This window comes from Oncorhynchus masou, unplaced genomic scaffold (assembly GCF_036934945.1).
Source record: "Oncorhynchus masou masou isolate Uvic2021 unplaced genomic scaffold, UVic_Omas_1.1 unplaced_scaffold_2819, whole genome shotgun sequence".
In the NCBI taxonomy this organism is placed as follows: domain Eukaryota; kingdom Metazoa; phylum Chordata; class Actinopteri; order Salmoniformes; family Salmonidae; genus Oncorhynchus; species Oncorhynchus masou.
In genome coordinates this window covers 1-20,375 of record NW_027009245.1, presented here as the reverse complement: position 1 = coordinate 20,375, position 20,375 = coordinate 1, and the positions used below count along the sequence as shown (strand labels likewise).

The 20,375-nt window shown below is 46.6% G+C and overlaps 1 protein-coding gene and 1 pseudogene across 1 annotated transcript in view; both read left to right on the top strand.

Moving 5' to 3' along the window:
* Positions 1–3,472, top strand: part of LOC135533929 (mitochondrial dynamics protein MID51-like) — a 30,088-nt gene extending 26,616 nt beyond the window's left edge. Inside the window, exon 7 of the mRNA XM_064961124.1 lies at positions 513–3,472. Within this exon, the coding sequence (XP_064817196.1) occupies positions 513–999 (487 nt within the window). The 3' untranslated portion in view covers positions 1,000–3,472. The remainder of the gene's footprint in view (positions 1–512) is intronic.
* A 287-nt stretch (positions 3,473–3,759) lies between these two features.
* LOC135533930 (guanine nucleotide exchange protein smcr8a-like) lies at positions 3,760–20,170 on the top strand (annotated as a pseudogene).
* The last annotated feature ends 205 nt before the right edge of the window (positions 20,171–20,375 follow it).

Below are 20,375 nucleotides of genomic sequence, written 5' to 3'. Positions count from 1 at the left end.
GTCAGGGTTAATGTGTATCTCTGTCTCTCTCCAGACCTGAGGGTTAAAGGTCAGGGTTAATACATGACTGATATGTCACTGTGTTAGTTAGGGGTTAAAGGTCAGGGTTAATATATAACTGATATGTCACTGTGTTAGTTAGGGGTCAAAGGTCAGGGTTAATATATAACTGATATGTCACTGTTAGTTAGGGGTTAAAGGTCAGGGTTAATACATGACTGATATGTCACTGTTAGTTAGGGGTTAAAGGTCAGGGTTAATACATGACTGATATGTCACTGTTAGTTAGGGGTTAAAGGTCAGGGTTAATACATGGCTGATATGTCACTGTGTTAGTTAGGGTTAGGGGTTAAAGGTCAGGGTTAATATATAACTGATATGTCACTGTGTTAATTAGGGTTAGGGGTTAAAGGTCAGGGTTAATATATAACTGATATGTCACTGTGTTAGTTAGGGTTAGGGGTTAAAGGTCAGGGTTAATTCATGACTGATAAGTCTCTCTCTGTCTCCAGACCAGAGCGAGGTGATACTCTCTTCATCTCCATAGTGCCGGTGCTGAGGGAGGCAGACGTGGTCCTGACTGCCCAGGTAGAGTTAACCCAGCCCTGGGATAGTGCCTGGCACCTCTCCCTCTACCCCTGGGAGACCCAGCGCCTGACCCAGCTTGACTCCGCTGACCAGGGGGTCCGACGCGCCCTCCTCAAAACCCTCAAAGCCGTCTGTCGACACTGTCCCGCCCTGCGACCCCTCACCGCTGCACCGCTGGCCAACCTCATCCTCCACCTCAGCGACAAGGACGTGGATTGGTCTGAGGGTTGTTTGAGTGGGCGGTTCCAGCAGTGTGTGTGGGAGCTGATAGGCTATCTGGAGCAGGGGGTGTTACCTAGCTACTTCAAGCCCAGTGTTAATATGTTGAACGGAGTGACGGAGGAAGAGGTCGATGAGATGGGGTTTATGTTGTACTGCGCCGTCTCTGAACCAGACATTCTGCTGATATAGATATATATATATACACTCTAACCTGGTGTATATATCAGAGAGGAAGAGGACATGTATTAGATATGAGACACCACCCTGACATCTATAGATCATATAGATATATACATATATACTCTAACCTGGTGTATATATCAGAGAGGAAGAGGACATGTATTAGATATGAGACACCACCCTGACATCTATAGATCATATATATATATATATATATATATATATATATATCTATATATATATATATATATATATATATATACTCTAACCTGGTGTATATATCAGAGAGGAAGAGGACATGTATTAGATATGAGACACCACCCTGACGTCTATAGATCATATAGATATATATATATATACTCTAACCTGGTGTATATATCAGAGAGGAAGAGGACATGTATTAGATATGAGACACCACCCTGACGTCTATAGATCATATAGATATATATATATATATATATACTCTAACCTGGTGTATATCTCAGAGAGGAAGAGGACATGTATTAGATATGAGACACCACCCTGACGTCTATAGATCATATAGATATATATATATATACTCTAACCTGGTGTATATATCAGAGAGGAAGAAGACATGTATTAGATATGAGACACCACCCTGACGTCTATAGATCATATAGATATATATATATATATATATACTCTAACCTGGTGTATATCTCAGAGAGGAAGAGGACATGTATTAGATATGAGACACCACCCTGACGTCTATAGATCATATAGATATATATATATATATATACACTCTAACCTGGTGTATATATCAGAGAGGAAGAGGACATGTATTAGATATGAGACACCACCCTGACGTCTATAGATCATATAGATATATATATATATACTCTAACCTGGTGTATATATCAGAGAGGAAGAGGACATGTATTAGATATGAGACACCACCCTGACGTCTATAGATCATATAGATATATATATATACTCTAACCTGGTGTATATATCAGAGAGGAAGAGGACATGTATTAGATATGAGACACCACCCTGACGTCTAAAGATCATATAGATATATATATATATACTCTAACCTGGTGTATATATCAGAGAGGAAGAGGACGTATTAGATATGAGACACCACCCTGACGTCTATAGATCATATAGATATATATATATACTCTAACCTGGTGTATATATCAGAGAGGGAGAGGACATGTATTAGATATGAGACACCACCCTGACGTCTATAGATCATATAGATATATATATATATACTCTAACCTGGTGTATATATCAGAGAGGAAGAGGACATGTATTAGATATGAGACACCACCCTGACGTCTATAGATCATATAGATATATATATATATATATACTCTAACCTGGTGTATATATCAGAGAGGAAGAGGACGTATTAGATATGAGACACCACCCTGACGTCTAAAGATCATATAGATATATATATATATACTCTAACCTGGTGTATATATCAGAGAGGAAGAGGACATGTATTAGATATGAGACACCACGTCTATAGATCAGTTGTGCCATATTACCGCTCCACTGAGACGTGGACGGGAGATTGTTGTTCAGGCAGTCGTGCATCTCCTTCACATACACCTGTGGGGGCTGACTGACTAAACAGAGATCCTTTATACATTGTGCATGAGTACTATGGTGTGGATGAGTTGTTGGGGCTCTGACTGAGCAGCACAGAGACTCTGATGACGTGATGATGATGGACTGTGCCTTAGGGGAAGTAGATGGGGGAAGGAAGAAATGAAAAAGAAGACTCGGGCTGCGTTCTACACAGACACCCCATTCTGATCCTTTTGGGGGCAGAATCAGGTTACCTGTGTTAAACGCAGCCTTAGTGACGGAGACGTGGCTTTCTCCTGCTGTGGACTATATATCTAGATCTAGTACAGCTCTGTCCAAAAGGCTGTTTCAGAATGGCCTGCGCCATTGAGGCTCCAACCCATAGGAATATATCTAGATCTAGTACAGCTCTGTCCAAAAGGCTGTTTCAGAATGGCCTGCGCCATTGAGGCTCCAACCCATAGGAATATATCTAGATCTAGTACAGCTCTGTCCAAAAGGCTGTTTCAGAATGGCCTGCGCCATTGAGGCTACAACCCATAGGAATCCCCCACCCTAGTTGACTACTTTAAAATGGTGGAAGCTCTCAATGAGCGCTACCCATTCTAAAACTGCATTTTTTTGGGGGGGGTCATTGAAAGGCCTGGATCATTCTCTATGGGCCGACTGGACGACACAAGATAACAGAGTTAGCACCAGTTACCACAGCCACAAAGTGATAATTATGTCTAAAATCCCTCCGCCAATTTCTCTTCTTAAAATCAGATTTTTAAACCTGTTTAATGACGTCATTATATGCACCTTCTACTGAATAAAGTGCTCACCTTTTCTTTTCATAATGTTGTGTGTGTTTTGCGTTTGCTGCGGTTGTTTTTAAGTTGAAGAGTGATTTAAATAAATGTTTTCTGCTGAACTACTGATGATAATATCCTCATTTACATGTTTAGGCGATATAATTCTGTAAAGTTAAATTCAACATTGTGGAAAAATGTTTTTAAGAAGAACACTTTTCATGTTGCATTTTATTTCAAGTTGTAATTGTAGTCCATCGGGTCATGATTGAACTACAAATCCAAGCTTGCATCAGTAAATAGCTGCTTTTTCCACAAATCAATCCCGTTCTTGTATAGTAAATGATCTGTCCCCGCTGAGGACTGAATTCCCACAACTGTACTGACACCGGAGGCGGTGATTCAGCTCTTTCACAAGTCTCCTCGAGTTGTCTCGGGACGGATTCATCACCCCGGTAAAGAAGGAACGGCTCCTCCCCGCTCACGACCGGCAGCTGTCACATGGCTAAATATGTCTGGAGTTGGACCCGCTGTCTGAAGACGTGATACACACTTCGTTTCTCTCCACCGGAGCTGCGAGTCCCCGGTAGAGTTCAGTTCATTACTCTACGGAGGCGAAAAGAGGAACCGGGCCATAAGTTGACCATGTGACTCGGTGTTACTTCCCGCAGACGGACCTGTTTCTCCCGGTTAATTTAACGCTCCTGTCGCGGGCAACTTTGTGTTTACGTGTTTTGTCGCTGCTTCAGGACAGCTGTTGTTGACGTAAAGCGACTACCGTTACGTCGGTAAGTTAACACCTCGCTCTGACGTTGAACTTTCCGTGTGAAATGTTTAGGAAAATGCTATTTACCGACGTCCACCGATCTAAATACATGAATGGGAAGTGAAAGTTAAACATGTTTGTTTCGCTTTTAAGTTGTACTTCGATTAGTTAAGTTTCAACAACACAACAGCAAGACTTTTTAATACCAGTTACCCGGTCAGTGAGTGACAGCTCTCCGGTGCCAAAACGGACTCCACCGGGAAAGTTAACAGGGACGCGAAGAAGGACTGACCAGTGACCAACATACACACATACTCTCTAGGATCAACACAAAGACACCTGGGATTGATTTTTATGACATCATGATTGGATCTCCTGATGTGCTGGCCTTCACCAGTGAAGGGGATTTGGGGGGGTACCCGGATGCCCAGGTCCTGCCAGAGGAGTTCTCCCTCCCTCTCCTTCCCCTCTCTCACCCCTGGACCTCCCCTGCCCATTTCAACAGGGACTTCATACTGGTGGCTGAGTTCTCAGAACAGGTAGGACCTGGGAGGGGGTGGGGTGTGTGTGTGTGTGTGTGTGTGTGTGTGTGTGTGTGTGTGTGTTTTCAAATCATAGTTTATTTGGCACTTGCGTGGAATACAACAGGTGTAAAACCAATAGTGCAAAAAAGGTTTTGGGTGAATAAAATAGGGGTTGGTGGGTGGTGGGACACAATGCAGCTAGATATGGTTAAAGTGACAATGCATATATGATGAACAGAGAGTAGCAGCAGCGTAAAAGAGGGGTTGGTGGGTGGTGGGACACGATGCAGATAGCCCGGTTAGCCAATGTGCAAGGGCACTGGTTGGTCGGCCCAATTGAGGTAGTATGTACATGAATGTATAGTTAAAGTGACTATGCATATATGATAAACAGAGCATAGTGATGTGTGTATGTATTCTGGCCTCCTGTCCAGGTGGGTCCCCTACCGGTCCGGACCATCCCTGATGACCCCAGAGTGATCGGGTCCTTCGACCTGAACCATTTCTCTCTACGCATCATGTCTGTCGACTACCAAGCCGTAGCCCCTGGTCCTCAGCCACACCACCAGACAGCTCGTCCTTCCCTCCAGACCCTCCCCCGTCTGGCCTTCTCGGAGGTAGGTAGCCTGGTGTTTAGAGAAGGGGCCCAGCAACCAGACGGTTTGCCGGTTCGAATCCCAGCTCCGACAGGGAAAAATCTGGTGTGGAGTGAGCCGGCAACCCTAGTGTTGTTGGCATCATCCTAGATGCCATCGGCTGCCATTGTGCCCTTGAGCAAGGCACCTAACCCCCTAACAACCAGACGGTTTGCCGGTTCGAATCCCAGTCTCAGTCCTCTGTCAGTCAGTGTGTTTCAGGGGGTCGTGTTAGACTGGTCTCGGTCCTCTGTCAGTCAGTGTGTTTCAGGGGGTCGTGTTAGACTGGTCTCAGTCCTCTGTCAGTCAGTGTGTTTCAGGGGTCGTGTTAGACTGGTCTCAGTCCTCTGTCAGTCAGTGTGTTTCAGGGGGTCGTGTTAGACTGGTCTCGGTCCTCTGTCAGTCAGTGTGTTTCAGGGGGTCGTGTTAGACTGGTCTCAGTCCTCTGTCAGTCAGTGTGTTTCAGGGGGTCGTGTTAGACTGGTCTCAGTCCTCTGTCAGTCAGTGTGTTTCAGGGGGTCGTGTTAGACTGGTCTCGGTCCTCTGTCAGTCAGTGTGTTTCAGGGGGTCGTGTTAGACTGGTCTCGGTCCTCTGTCAGTCAGTGTGTTTCAGGGGGTCGTGTTAGACTGGTCTCAGTCCTCTGTCAGTCAGTGTGTTTCAGGGGGTCGTGTTAGACTGGTCTCGGTCCTCTGTCAGTCAGTGTGTTTCAGGGGGTCGTGTTAGACTGGTCTCAGTCCTCTGTCAGTCAGTGTGTTTCAGGGGGTCGTGTTAGACTGGTCTCAGTCCTCTGTCAGTCAGTGTGTTTCAGGGGGTCGTGTTAGACTGGTCTCGGTCCTCTGTCAGTCAGTGTGTTTCAGGGGGTCGTGTTAGACTGGTCTCAGTCCTCTGTCAGTCAGTGTGTTTCAGGGGGTCGTGTTAGACTGGTCTCGGTCCTCTGTCAGTCAGTGTGTTTCAGGGGGTCGTGTTAGACTGGTCTCGGTCCTCTGTCAGTCAGTGTGTTTCAGGGGGTCGTGTTAGACTGGTCTCGGTCCTCTGTCAGTCAGTGTGTTTCAGGGGGTCGTGTTAGACTGGTCTCAGTCCTCTGTCAGTCAGTGTGTTTCAGGGGGTCGTGTTAGACTGGTCTCAGTCCTCTGTCAGTCAGTGTGTTTCAGGGGGTCGTGTTAGACTGGTCTCAGTCCTCTGTCAGTCAGTGTGTTTCAGGGGGTCGTGTTAGACTGGTCTCGGTCCTCTGTCAGTCAGTGTGTTTCAGGGGGTCGTGTTAGACTGGTCTCGGTCCTCTGTCAGTCAGTGTGTTTCAGGGGGTCGTGTTAGACTGGTCTCGGTCCTCTGTCAGTCAGTGTGTTTCAGGGGGTCGTGTTAGACTGGTCTCAGTCCTCTGTCAGTCAGTGTGTTTCAGGGGGGTCGTGTTAGACTGGTCTCGGTCCTCTGTCAGTCAGTGTGTTTCAGGGGGTCGTGTTAGACTGGTCTCAGTCCTCTGTCAGTCAGTGTGTTTCAGGGGGTCGTGTTAGACTGGTCTCGGTCCTCTGTCAGTCAGTGTGTTTCAGGGGGTCGTGTTAGACTGGTCTCGGTCCTCTGTCAGTCAGTGTGTTTCAGGGGTCGTGTTAGACTGGTCTCAGTCCTCTGTCAGTCAGTGTGTTTCAGGGGGTCGTGTTAGACTGGTCTCAGTCCTCTGTCAGTCAGTGTGTTTCAGGGGGTCGTGTTAGACTGGTCTCAGTCCTCTGTCAGTCAGTGTGTTTCAGGGGGTCGTGTGTCTCAGTCCTCTGTCAGTCAGTGTGTTTCAGGGGGTCGTGTTAGACTGGTCTCGGTCCTCTGTCAGTCAGTGTGTTTCAGGGGGTCGTGTTAGACTGGTCTCAGTCCTCTGTCAGTCAGTGTGTTTCAGGGGGTCGTGTTAGACTGGTCTCGGTCCTCTGTCAGTCAGTGTGTTTCAGGGGTCGTGTTAGACTGGTCTCGGTCCTCTGTCAGTCAGTGTGTTTCAGGGGGTCGTGTTAGACTGGTCTCGGTCCTCTGTCAGTCAGTGTGTTTCAGGGGGTCGTGTTAGACTGGTCTCGGTCCTCTGTCAGTCAGTGTGTTTCAGGGGGTCGTGTTAGACTGGTCTCAGTCCTCTGTCAGTCAGTGTGTTTCAGGGGGTTGTGTTAGATCTCTGAGGAGATGGTTGTTCTCCCTCCAGGACTCCCGGGTGGTGCTGGGTGACTCTAAGGAGGGGGCGTTTGCCTACGTTCACCACCTGACGCTCTATGACCTGGAGGCCCGGGGCTTCGTCCGCCCGTTCTGCATGGCCTACGTCTCTGCCGACGAGAGGAAGATCATGCTGCAGTTCCAGGAGCTGTCGCTCCGCTTCTCCCGCGCCTCCGAGTGCCTGAAGACCGGTAACCGACGGGCCTTCGCCCGCGAGCTGCAGAGGAAGCTACATGACCTGGAGTACGAGGACAGAGACGCACACACACACACACACACACACACTCTGGAGTACGAGGACAGAGACGCGCACACACACACACTCTGGAGTACGAGGACAGAGATGCACACACACACACACACACACACACACACACACACACACACACACACACACACACACACACCTTCAAGCACTGACACACACACACACCTTCAAGCACTGACACACACACACACACACACCTTCAAGCACTGACACACACACCTTCAAGCACTGACACACACACCTTCAAGCACCAACACGTAGTTTGTTTGTGTGAGCGTTTTTAAATCCATCTCTCTGTTGACAGTGTCGTGTCTTTGGCTATGCCGGATTAAGTGATATGACATGCTATTCTATAAAATAATTTCTCCGTAATTAATAATACTACCTGATTAAGCTAATCATGTAAATGTAATTAACTAGAGAGTCGGGCACCACAAAATAATATTTATAGAGCTGTTATCTTCCGAATAAACTCTTAAAGACCTAGTCATATTTTACATCAATAGCAGTCAATATTAATCTTCACCTTAACTCATCTGATATCAATCTTCATCTTAATTTAATTATTTGATTAATTAATAATTCAGTCTCATCTGAATTTTATCTGCAAGAACCCTGGCTAACAATTTGAATCAACAATACAAAATAGGGTTTAATCATTTATTGACTAAATACCTAACTAATCACACATACACATGATTAAATCTTAACTTGATTACAAATAACGTCATAAAGGAAAACGGCCCCTTTGTTACACAAAGGAAAAGGGGCTGGGTTTGAGTGAAAGAGCGGGAAGACTGAGGAACAAAGGGCGAAGCTGTGCAATCGTAAATACATCTTATGCATTCTAAATTACCACCCATTTGGAAAAGGAAAATGCAATAAATATTTACTCTGAGCTGCGCTTCAGTAGGTTGGTGGTAGATGGAAGGCTGTGTTGCCAAACCGAGTCCTTTGTCCTTTGAAGAATGTCTCTGGTGGTCAATTGGATACGTTGTAGTCACGTTGTTATATGATAGACGGGATACTCTGTCTGTTCCTTCCTAACCTGCGTTTGCAGCTGTGGTTGCTAACTCAGCGGCTAGGAGGTATCACTTCTGTCGTGAATAAGAGTTCAAAAGTTCATACCATTCGCAACCAAAGCTCATGCTGATGTTGGCTTCGTTCTGTAGTTATTATCTGAACCATTCTGAACAGGAAGTTATGTTGTCATCAAAGGCAGGAAGGGAGAGGAAGGTGTGTTTGAAAAGTTTTATAGTCCTTGTCCCTTCACAGGCTTTTTTTTGATTGAGCAGCTCTTATGAAAACCCAAATGTCACATTTTAGAAGCTAAAATCACATTTCATCCCATCACAAATAATGTCATATTCAAACATTTAAATTGAACAACAATTCCATGTAAATTCGATAACTCTGATGTGTAGACTTTCCACTGTAGAGTTTATGTCATCTTATCATTGATGAGAATGTCTCAGATGACAACTGAACTGACATCATGTTCATTAAGTACCACCGCATATGTTCAATTGGTCGGATTACCAGAATATAGTTCATTTCCCCCCACCTTCTGATGTTCCCAGAATCTCTGTGTTAACCAAAGGGTTTTTAAATGTAACATCAGTAGGGTAGAGAGAGGAAAAATGGGGGAAGAGGTATTTATGACTATCAGAAACCTATCCCAACGTCATGACAACAGGTACACACGATCCACAGAGTTTGTTTGTGTGAGCGTTTTTAAATCCTTCTCTCTGTTGACAGGTACACACGATCCATCCTTCAAGCAACGCTTCAAAGGATATCCAATGAGAGTACGGAGATCAAGGAGGAGGCGGAGCTGCAGAAGACGGCCAACGAGCTTGCTAGCGTGGATCGTTCCATCCTGGACCACAGATCCCTCCTCCACCAGGTCACTTCCTATCCCAACAGGAAGTTAAAAGACCCTGGCTTTCTGCCCTACGACCCTCCCTGATCCCAGAGACCCTCCCCTTGACTCCTGATCCCCCTCCCCTCATACACCCCCAGCTGGTTTCCGGGCGTCGCTAGGGGGCGGGGGCTGGTCAGCGAGGCGGTTCGACCGCCGTCTGAAGCCGTTGGAGGAGCTGAGCGACTGCTACTTCCTGTCTCTGACGCTAGAACAGCTGGGCAACGCAGAACGCCGTCTCCGTGGAGACCAGAGTGTTCTACACAACCGTCGCATCACACACAGGCTCTCCAGGACGCTTTCACACACACAGTTCCTTTTCCAGCTCTGGGACCAGGAGGAGGAGGAGGACCTGGAGGAGGAGGGGGTGGGGCTAGAGGGAGGAAGCGGTGTGATGTCACATCCTGTGGCGGGGGCGGGACCACCGAGCCTGGAGTTGTTCTTCTCCTGCGTGGAGGAGGTGTCAATCAAACTGGAGACAGGAAGTGGAGGGGCGGAGCCGACACTTGATCCTGAGGGAGAAGGAGTAACCGCGGAGACGAGACCAGGCAGCGTGAGCAGCGGAGACAGCATTGAGGTTCTGGGGACGGAGCGCTCATATAGAACACAGGGACTCACCCACGTGGAACTCAGAGGTACAGTGAATTCAGAAACTGTTCAGACCCCTTGACTTTTAACACGTTGTGTTACAGCCTTAATCTAAAATACAGTCTTATTCTATTATTCTATTCAATCATTTTTCCCCCTCAATCTACACACAATTCCCCATAATGACATCACAATACCCCATAATGACATCACAATACTCCATAATGACATCACAATACTCCATAATGACAGAGCAAAATCAGGTTTTTAGAAATGTTTGCAAATGCATAAATGTTGTTGTTTTTTTATTAAAAACTGATCACATTTACTTAAGTATTCAGACCCTTTACTCAGTACTTTATTGAAGCACCTTTGTCAGCGATTAAAGCCTCAAGTCTTCATGGGTATGACGCTACAAGCTTGACACACCTTTATTTGGGGAGTTTCTCCCATTCTTCTCTGCAGATCCTCTCAAGCTCTGTTAGGTTGGATGGGGAGCGTCGCTGCACAGCTATTTTCAGGTCTCCAGAGATGTTCGATCGGGTTCAAGTCCGGGCTCTGGCTGGGCCACTCAAGGACATTCAGAGACTTGGCCTGAAGCCACTCCTGCGTTGTCTTGGCTGTGTGCTTAGGGTCGTTGTCCTGTTGGAAGGTGAACCTTCACCCCAGTCTGAGATCCTGAGCAGGTTTTCATCATGGATCTCTCTGTACTTTGCTCCGTTCATCTTTGACTAGATCCTGACGAGTCTCCCAGTCCCAGCCACTGAAAAACATCCCCACAGCCTGATGCTGCCTCCACCGTGCTTCATCGTAAGGATGGTGCCTCCACCGTGCTTCACCGTAGGGATGCTGCCACCACCGTGCTTCACCATAGGGATGGTGCCTCCACCGTGCTTCACCGTAGGGATGCTGCCACCACTGTGCTTCACCGTAGGGATGGTGCCAGGTTTCCTCCAGGCCTGACTTTTGGCATTCAGGCCAAAGAGTTCAATCTTGGTTTCATCAGACCAGAGAATCTTGTTTCTCATGGTCTGAGAGTCTCCACAGAGGAATTCTGGAGCTCTGTCTGTGACCATCGGGTCTTGGTCACCTCCCTGACCAAGCCCCTTCTCCTGTTTGCTCAGTTTGGCCAGGTGGCCAGGTCTAGGAAGAGTCTTGGTGGTTCCAAACTTCTTCCATTTAAGAATGATGGAGGCCACTGTGTTCTTGGGGACCTTCAATGCTGCAGAAATGTTTTGGTACCCTTCCCCAGATCTGTGTCTCGACACATTCCTGTCTCTGAGCTCTACGGACAATTCCTTCGACTTCATAGCTTGGTTTTTGCTCTGACATGGACTGTCAACTGTGAGACCTTATACAGACAGGTGTGTGCCTTTATAAATCATGTCCAATCAATTGAATTTACCACAGGTGGACTCTAATCAAGTTGTAGAAACATCTTAATCGATGGATGATCAATGGAAACAGGATGCATCTGAGCTCAATTTCGAGTCTCATAGCAAAGGTTCTGAATATTTATGTAAATAATGTATATAAGGTAAGGTATTTATATTTATGTAAATAATGTATATAAGATATTTCTGTTTTTTTCTTTTGAATACATTGGCAAAAATGTCAAACTGTTTTCGCTTTGTCTTTATGGGGTGTTGTGATGTCGTTACGGGGTGTTGTGATGTCGTTACGGGGTGTTGTGATGTCGTTACGGGGTGTTGTGATGTCGTTACGGGGTGTTGTGATGTCGTTACGGGGTGTTGTGATGTCGTTACGGGGTGTTGCGATGTCGTTGCGAGTTGTCTGGTGGGTCAGGGGTCAGGGCTGTGTATTACACTCTCTCCTCTCCCCCTATAGAGTTGTCTGGTGGGTCAGGGGTCAGGGCTGTGTATTAGACTCTCTCCTCCTATAGAGTTGTCTGGTGGGTCAGGGGTCAGGGCTGTGTTAGACTCTCTCCTCTCCTCCTATAGAGTTGTCTGTTGGGTCAGGGGTCAGGGCTGTGTTAGACTCTCTCCTCTCCTCCTATAGAGTTGTCTGGTGGGTCAGGGCTGTGTTAGACTCTCTCCTCTCCCCCTATAGAGTTGTCTGGTGGGTCAGGGGTCAGGGCTGTGTTAGACTCTCCTCTCCTCCTATAGAGTTGTCTGTTGGGTCAGGGGTCAGGGCTGTGTTAGACTCTCTCCTCTCCTCCTATAGAGTTGTCTGGTGGGTCAGGGGTCAGGGCTGTGTTAGACTCTCTCCTCTCCTCCTATAGAGTTGTCTGTTGGGTCAGGGGTCAGGGCTGTGTTAGACTCTCTCCTCTCCTCCTATAGAGTTGTCTGGTGGGTCAGGGCTGTGTTACACTCTCTCCTCTCCCCCTATAGAGTTGTCTGGTGGGTCAGGGGTCAGGGCTGTGTTAGACTCTCTCCTCTCCCCCTATAGAGTTGTCTGGTGGGTCAGGGGTCAGGGCTGTGTTAGACTCTCTCCTCTCCCCCTATAGAGTTGTCTGGTGGGTCAGTGGTCAGGGCTGTGTTAGACTCTCTCCTCTCCTCCTATAGAGATGTCTGGTGGGTCAGGGCTGTGTTAGACTCTCTCCTCTCCCCCTATAGAGTTGTCTGGTGGGTCAGGGGTCAGTGCTGTGTATTACACTCTCTCCTCTCCCCCTATAGAGTTGTCTGGTGGGTCAGGGCTGTGTTAGACTCTCTCCTCTCCCCCTATAGAGTTGTCTGGTGGGTCAGGGGTCAGGGCTGTGTATTACACTCTCTCCTCTCCCCCTATAGAGTTGTCTGGTGGGTTGGGTCAGGGTGAAGGCTGTGATGTGGTGCGGAGTTGTGCCCCTGCGGAGGTGTGGATGAGACGTGACGTGAGGTCCCTGGCACGGAGGGCGAACAGCGAGGACAGTATTGAGATCATCAGCACCTCAGACTCCATCTTCCCCGATGACCTCATCTTTAACGCCATCACAGAGGAGGAGCCTGAGGAGCATGGAAACATGGGTAGTGTAATCCAGGAAGAGGAGGAGGAGGAGGAGGCAGCAGGTGAGGACACGCCCATTCAGCAGCACAGCACCCTTGGTATTGTAGTTCACGAGGAGGAGCAAACTCGGCACCAAAGAATCCTGGGTAATATAGTCCAGACGGAGGGAAAGGTTGAGCTAGAGGACACTCCCACTCAGCTGCACCGCACCCTGGGTATTGAAGTCCGGAAATCGGAGGAGGAGAAGCCAGAGAGATGGGACACTCCGGCCCCCTTGTCTGAGCCCCAGAGAACTCTGGGTAAGACTGTCTGTTTGTCCTCTTCAATAATAATAATGACATATCTGTCAAGAGAATTTTCAATCCCAATGATAATAACTAACAATAAGCTTTGACCAATCCCGAGGTTTGTAAGACCCTGGGTTTAATAATAATTAGGCAAAGACTCAGTTTATGCAGAAGGTTCGTACAGTTTATCCACGAGTGCGCTCTGAAGTCCATAATACAAAGACATCCATTTTATAATGCACATACCTCCACACAAACAGTAGATGTCCTACACACATACATACACACGAACAGTAGGTGAATTGTATCCTTCCCCAGAGTTCTCACCACTGTTTATCACTACCCAGCGCTGTCAGTTCCATTCCATTACAGGAACCTTGAGAAGGACTCCCTGTCCTATCATACCTTTCTCAGAGTTCTAGCCAGGTCGGGTCAAACACAGTTGAATTGTTCACGTTATTTTCCTCCACACACACACACACACATTTCTCTCCCTCCCATGTCTCTACTGAACCTTATTGGACGTTTAGTAATCATTCATTATACTACATAAACTAATAGTCACTAATAGTTTCAGGGTGGACTACTTTAATCATTACCTTTTAAGCATATAATTCCCTTATCAATATCCCTAATAGTTTCAGGGTGGGATACTTTAATCATGACCTTTTAAGCATATAATTCCCTTATCAATATCCCAGATGCTTTTTTCCCAAGGTGTCTTACAACGTATTATCTGTTTTCTCTCTTAGTAACTGATATAGTTTCAGGGTGGGATACTTTAATCATTACCTTTTAAGCATATAATTCCCTTGTCAATATCCCAGATGCTTTTTTTCCCAAGGTGTCTGTTTTCTCTCTTAGTAACTGATATAGTTTCTGTCTCCAGTCCACCAGGTGTCAGTAGAGGGCTCCTCCCAGCAGTACGAGAGTCACCATGCCAACGGCGAGGTCAGAGGTCAGGCTGGGCGTGACAGCAGGCGGGTGGTGGTGCCTGACCTCCAGGTGAACTTTTCTATCCCCTTGAGGTTAGATGTTAGAGGTCGGGGGTCAGGGGGGCAGCGGTTGCTAGGCGACACCCCTTACAGGCTGAGTGTAGACGAGGCGTCGGACTGTATGAGCAACATCAGCACCTCTCCATCTTCCTCTCTGCCCCCCACACATCTCCATGGCAACCACAGTGCTATTAATCCGCGACGACATCAGCGCCAGAGGAGGAAGGCGGGTCCTGGAGCCCTCAGGTTCCTGCGGCAGAATTCCTTCTCCCAGAATGCCGTGTTCTGCCTGCTAAGTGGACGGCCGCTGGTGGTGATTGGTGGAGAGGAGGGTTCCGTGAGGAGGACGGTTGCTGCCCTCTCGCTCTACCTGCCTTCACCTGGGCGCTATGGAGATGCTGTGCAGCCTTACCTGGCCACGCCTCTTCAGCTGACAGACCTGCTCACCTGGAGACTCATCGGAATCCACAGGTAAAAACAGAGCATCAAAACCCTGATGTATCATGGGTAAATTGTGACTGATGAGCTACAAATGATATTGAGTAGTGATTTATCAGGCCTTTATAGTCTGTTGTAATGTTGAACGTCACCATTACTCCTATCCAAGTTCTAGATCAGGTATTTCCAAACTGGGGTACGCGCAATGCCGTCGGCAATGTGATTCACATTTTTAAAAACAATCAGTTTCTATTTTGCAACGGGCAAGTTTTTCTTTTTCTTGCCTGAGTAGCCTCGTTTCACCGCCAAAATTAAACCATTTGGTGTTCAGTGAAATAACAACACAATGTCAAATACAGGTATCCTAGTCAAATAATGAACATCCAATCACATTAACCGTTACTCTCTTGCGGGAATTCCACTAACGGTCCGTATGTAGCCAAACGTAACTGCTGCTCATGTTGGTATCTGTACTGATGGTGCAAAATGCCAGGGAGACCTAGTGGAGTGGTAACGCTGATGCTCCCGACGCCACTGCAGCATCCACCGAGAGGCTCTCGTTGCCAAGGGAATGCCTGACAGCTTGAAAGACGTTTTGGACACCTCAGTGAAAATGGCTTTGTTAACCTCTCTGGGATATATGGGACGGCCAAAAGCCAGAGAAAATGCAGAGCGTCAAATTCAACTAAATTACTTTAAAAATCAAACTTTCATGAAATCACATATGCAAGATAGCAAATTTAAGCTACACTTGTTGCCAATATGTCAGATTTCAAAAAGGCTTTTCGCGAAAGCGAACAACGCTATTGTCTGAGGATAACACCTCCGTAAACAAAGAGAGAAAAGCATATTTCAACCCTGCAGGCGCAACACAAAACGCAGAAATAACTGATTCATGCCTTTGACGAGCTTCTTTTGTTGGCACTCCAATATGTCCCATAAACATCACAAATGGTTCTTTTGTTTGATTAATTCCATCCATATATATCCAAAATGTCAATTTATTTGGTGCGTTTGATCCAGAAAAACACAAGTTCCAACTTGCACAATGTGACTACAAAATATCTCAAAAGTTACCTGTAAACTTTGCCAAAACATTTCAAACTACTTTTGTAATACAACTTTAGGTATTTTTTAATGTAAATAATCGATAAAATTGAAGACTGGATTATCTGTGTTCAATACAGGAGGACAACAAACTGAAGCATGCTTTCTGGTCACGCGCCTCGATCTAGCAGTACACTTGAAGTCACCCTTGTTCAAGATGGCCGTACTTCTTCATTGCACAAAGGAAAAACCTCAACCAATTTCTAAAGACTGTTGACATCCAGTGGAAGCGATAGGAACTGCAAGAAGGTCCCTTAGAAATCTGGATTCCCAATGAAACACCATTGAGAAAGAGTGACCTCTTGCCTGCTAAATATGTTCTGCTATAGTCACAGACATGATTCAAACAGTTTCAGAAACTTCAGAGTGTTTTCTATCCAAATCTACTAATAATATGCATATCTTATCTTCTGGGGATGAGTAGCAGGCAGTTGAATTTGGGCATGCATTTCATTTAATCCGGACGTGAAAATACTGCCCCCTGTCACCAAGAAGTTAAAGCAAGGCCCCTGAACTCTCGTTCTAGAACACAAGTCGAAGTTCTAGAACACCATATAAATCACTTTCTGCACTATGCAATGATACAGGCAGCAACCATGTATCGCTTTCACAACATACAGAGAAGTGCGTTGGTTATCAAGGGGCAAACTATTGACACATTTTTTTTAAATTGAGAGACGAGCTTATTTTTTTATTTACTGACCATCATTTTCACTTGTCTGACCGCTTGCATGATGACCAGTTTCTCGTCGCAGGCTTACTATGATGGCAAATAATAACATTTGAGAGTGCGCTGACCCTGGCGATAGAGGGGGTACAGCTGGAGGTTGAATGATTTGAAGGGGTACGGGACTAGGGGGTACAGCTGGAGGTTGAATGTTTGAAGGGGTACGGGACTAGGGGGTACAGCTGGAGGTTGAATGTTTGAAGGGGTACAGGACTAGAGGGGGTACAGCTGGAGGTTGAATGTTTGAAGGGGTACTGAACTAGGTGGTACAGCTGGAGGTTGAATGTTTGAAGGGGTACTGAACTAGGTGGTACAGCTGGAGGTTGAATGTTTGAAGGGGTATTGAACTAGGTGGTACAGCTGGAGGTTGAATGTTTGAAGAGGGTACGGGACTGTAAAAAGTTTGGGAACCGTTGTTCTAGAACACAAGTCGAAATTCTAGAACACCATATAAATCACTAAATAACTTCCATCTTTCTCCCCAGAACGTCTCCTACAGCTCCCAGCATGCTTCACTCTCTGGCTCGTTACGGACGGTACCTAGCTGTGCTGGACCTGGACCAGCGTACACTGAGAAGCCCCGCCTACCACGGACACCTCATTGGCCGGCTGGCCAACCCCCACACTCTGATAGGCTAGTGAAATTATTAGTCTTTTTTTTTGTTGGCAACAAGCTGTGTCAACCATAAACCAAAACAGCTGTCATGCTCGCAAACAAATTATAGTTTTCAAAAACATATTATAATAGATTGCTTTTAATAAATGTTTGTTGCATTTAACTGCTGAAAATGCTGTTCTGGAGGTCATTTCCTTAATAGGTGATTTCAGAGGTCAACATGTGGGAGCTGTCTCTCCCAGGGATCTTACATTCCCACTACTATTGGCCAGTTGGAGGGCGTTCCAGTGGACGTCTCTCCCAGGGATCTTAAATTCCCACTACTATTGACCTGTTGGAGGGCGTTCCAGTGGACGTCTCTCCCAGGGATCTTAAATTCCCACTACTATTGGCCAGTTGGAGGGGCGTTCCAGTGGACGTCCCTCCCAGGGATCTTAAATTCCCACTACTATTGACCTGTTGGAGGGGCGTTCCAGTGGACGTCTCTCCCAGGGATCTTAAATTCCCACTACTATTGGCCAGTTGGAGGGCGTTCCAGTGGATGTCTCTCCCAGGGAACTTAAATTCCCACTACTATTGGCCAGTTGGAGGGGCGTTCCATTGGATGTCTCTCCCAGGGATCTTAAATTCCCACTACTATTGGCCAGTTGGAGGGGCGTTCCAGTGGACGTCCCTCCCAGGGATCTTAAATTCCCACTACTATTGACCTGTTGGAGGGGCGTTCCAGTGGACGTCTCTCCCAGGGATCTTAAATTCCCACTACTATTGACCTGTTGGAGGGGCGTTCCAGTGGACGTCTCTCCCAGGGATCTTAAATTCCCACTACTATTGACCTGTTGGAGGGGCGTTCCAGTGGACGTCTCTCCCAGGGACCTTAAATTCCCACTACTATTGGCCAGTTGGAGGGGCGTTCCAGTGGATGTCTCTCCCAGGGATCTTAAATTCCCACTACTATTGGCCAGTTGGAGGGGCGTTCCAGTGGACGTCTCTCCCAGGGATCTTAAATTCCCACTACTATTGACCAGTTGGAGGGCGTTCCAGTGGACGTCTCTCCCAGTCCAATGGGGTCTTAAATTCCTACTTCCACTTGGTTATGAACACAGCATTCCTGTCTTATTTCTTGACCTGCATCTTCAACTACACTATTTGAATGTCTATCATAGTGTAAAATGTGTTGAATGTTTGTTTGTGTTTCTTATGTCCAGGTCGTGGCAGCACCTACCTTCTCCATGTGGAGAGCTGCCTCGCTGAGCTGACCGCAAAGGCCTTTCTGTTCTCCTGTTCTCCTGACCTTTCAACTCTAACATCGGGTCGAGCTCAGAGTTCACCTGGGGGTCAATCAGCACCCATCTGCCACAGCCACTCTGACCTCCAGCTTCCCAGCCTCCCCAGGGAGGACGATGACTTCACGCTGACTCAGCGTCGCAGGGACTTCCTGTGTGGGCGGGGTTTCAGCGGGGAGGATGACCTCCGGGTGATGCACTTCCTGTCTGACCTCATCAAACAGCACCACGCAGGAAGTGGTCCTCCGGCCCTCCGCTTCTCCTACAGTGCCATCCCTTTACATAGAAACACCACAACATAGATATACAGCCCTGTCCCTTTACATAGAAACACCACAACATAGATACAGCCCTGTCACTTTACATAGAAACACCACAACATAGATATACAGCCCTGTCCCTTTACATAGAAACACCACAACATAGATATACAGCCCTGTCCCTTTACATAGAAACACCACAACATAGATATACAGCCCTGTCCCTTTACATAGAAACACCACAACATAGATATACAGCCCTGTCCCTTTACATAGAAACACCACAACATAGATATACAGCCCTGTCCCTTTACATAGAAACACCACAACATAGATACAGCCCTGTCACTTTACATAGAAACACCACAACATAGATATACAACCCTGTCCCTTTACATAGATATACCACAACATAGATACAGCCCTGTCACTTTACATAAAAACACCACAACATAGATATACAGCCCTGTCCCTTTACATAGATATACCACAACATAGATACAGCCCTGTCACTTTACATAGAAACACCACAACATAGATATACAGCCCTGTCCCTTTACATAGATATACCACAACATAGATATACAGCCCTGTCCCTTTACATAGAAATACCACAACATAGATATACAGCCCTGTCCCTTTACATAGATATACAGCCCTGTCCCTTTACATAGAAATGCCACAACATAGATATACAGCCCTGTCCCTTTACATAGAAATGCCACAACATAGATATACAGCCCTGTCCCTTTACATAGAAATGCCACAACATAGATATACAGCCCTGTCCCTTTACATAGAAACACCACAACATAGATATACAGCCCTGTCCCTTTACATAGATATACAGCCCTGTCCCTTTGCATAACTAAAGCATTTCTTCCATACTGTATCCTGTCTACACTGTGAAAGGAGAGATCAAGAGTGCATCTCTAATGCCACCCTGTTCCCTATATAGTGCACTACCCTGTTCCCTATATAGTGCACTACCCTGTTCCCTATATAGTGCACTACCCTGTTCCCTATATAGTGCACTACCCTGTTCCCTATATAGTGCACCACCCTGTTCCCTATATAGTGCACTACCCTGTTCCCTATATAGTACACTACTTACTAGTAGTGTACTATGTAGGGAATAGTGAGCTGTTTGGGAAGGAGCCCCCCTCCACCGATCACCTTCACAAACTGTTATGAAATGTTCATTGGTGTGTGTGTAGTGCAGTGTACTTTTGTGTGCCGTGTAAAAAATCAGAAAATTAATTTATTAAAGATTGATATTAGCCATGTTTCAACTTGGTGCTAACATGTGTCCTGCCCTTGGGTTTAAAGGTAGGGTTGGCCGAACGCTGCGTCGAGACTAGGGTTGGCCGAACGCTGCGTCGAGACTAGGGTTGGCCGAACGCTGCGTCGAGACTAGGGTTGGCCGAACGCTGCGTCGAGACTAGGGTTGGCCGAACGCTGCGTCGAGACGCAGGTGAAAATGAATTCACT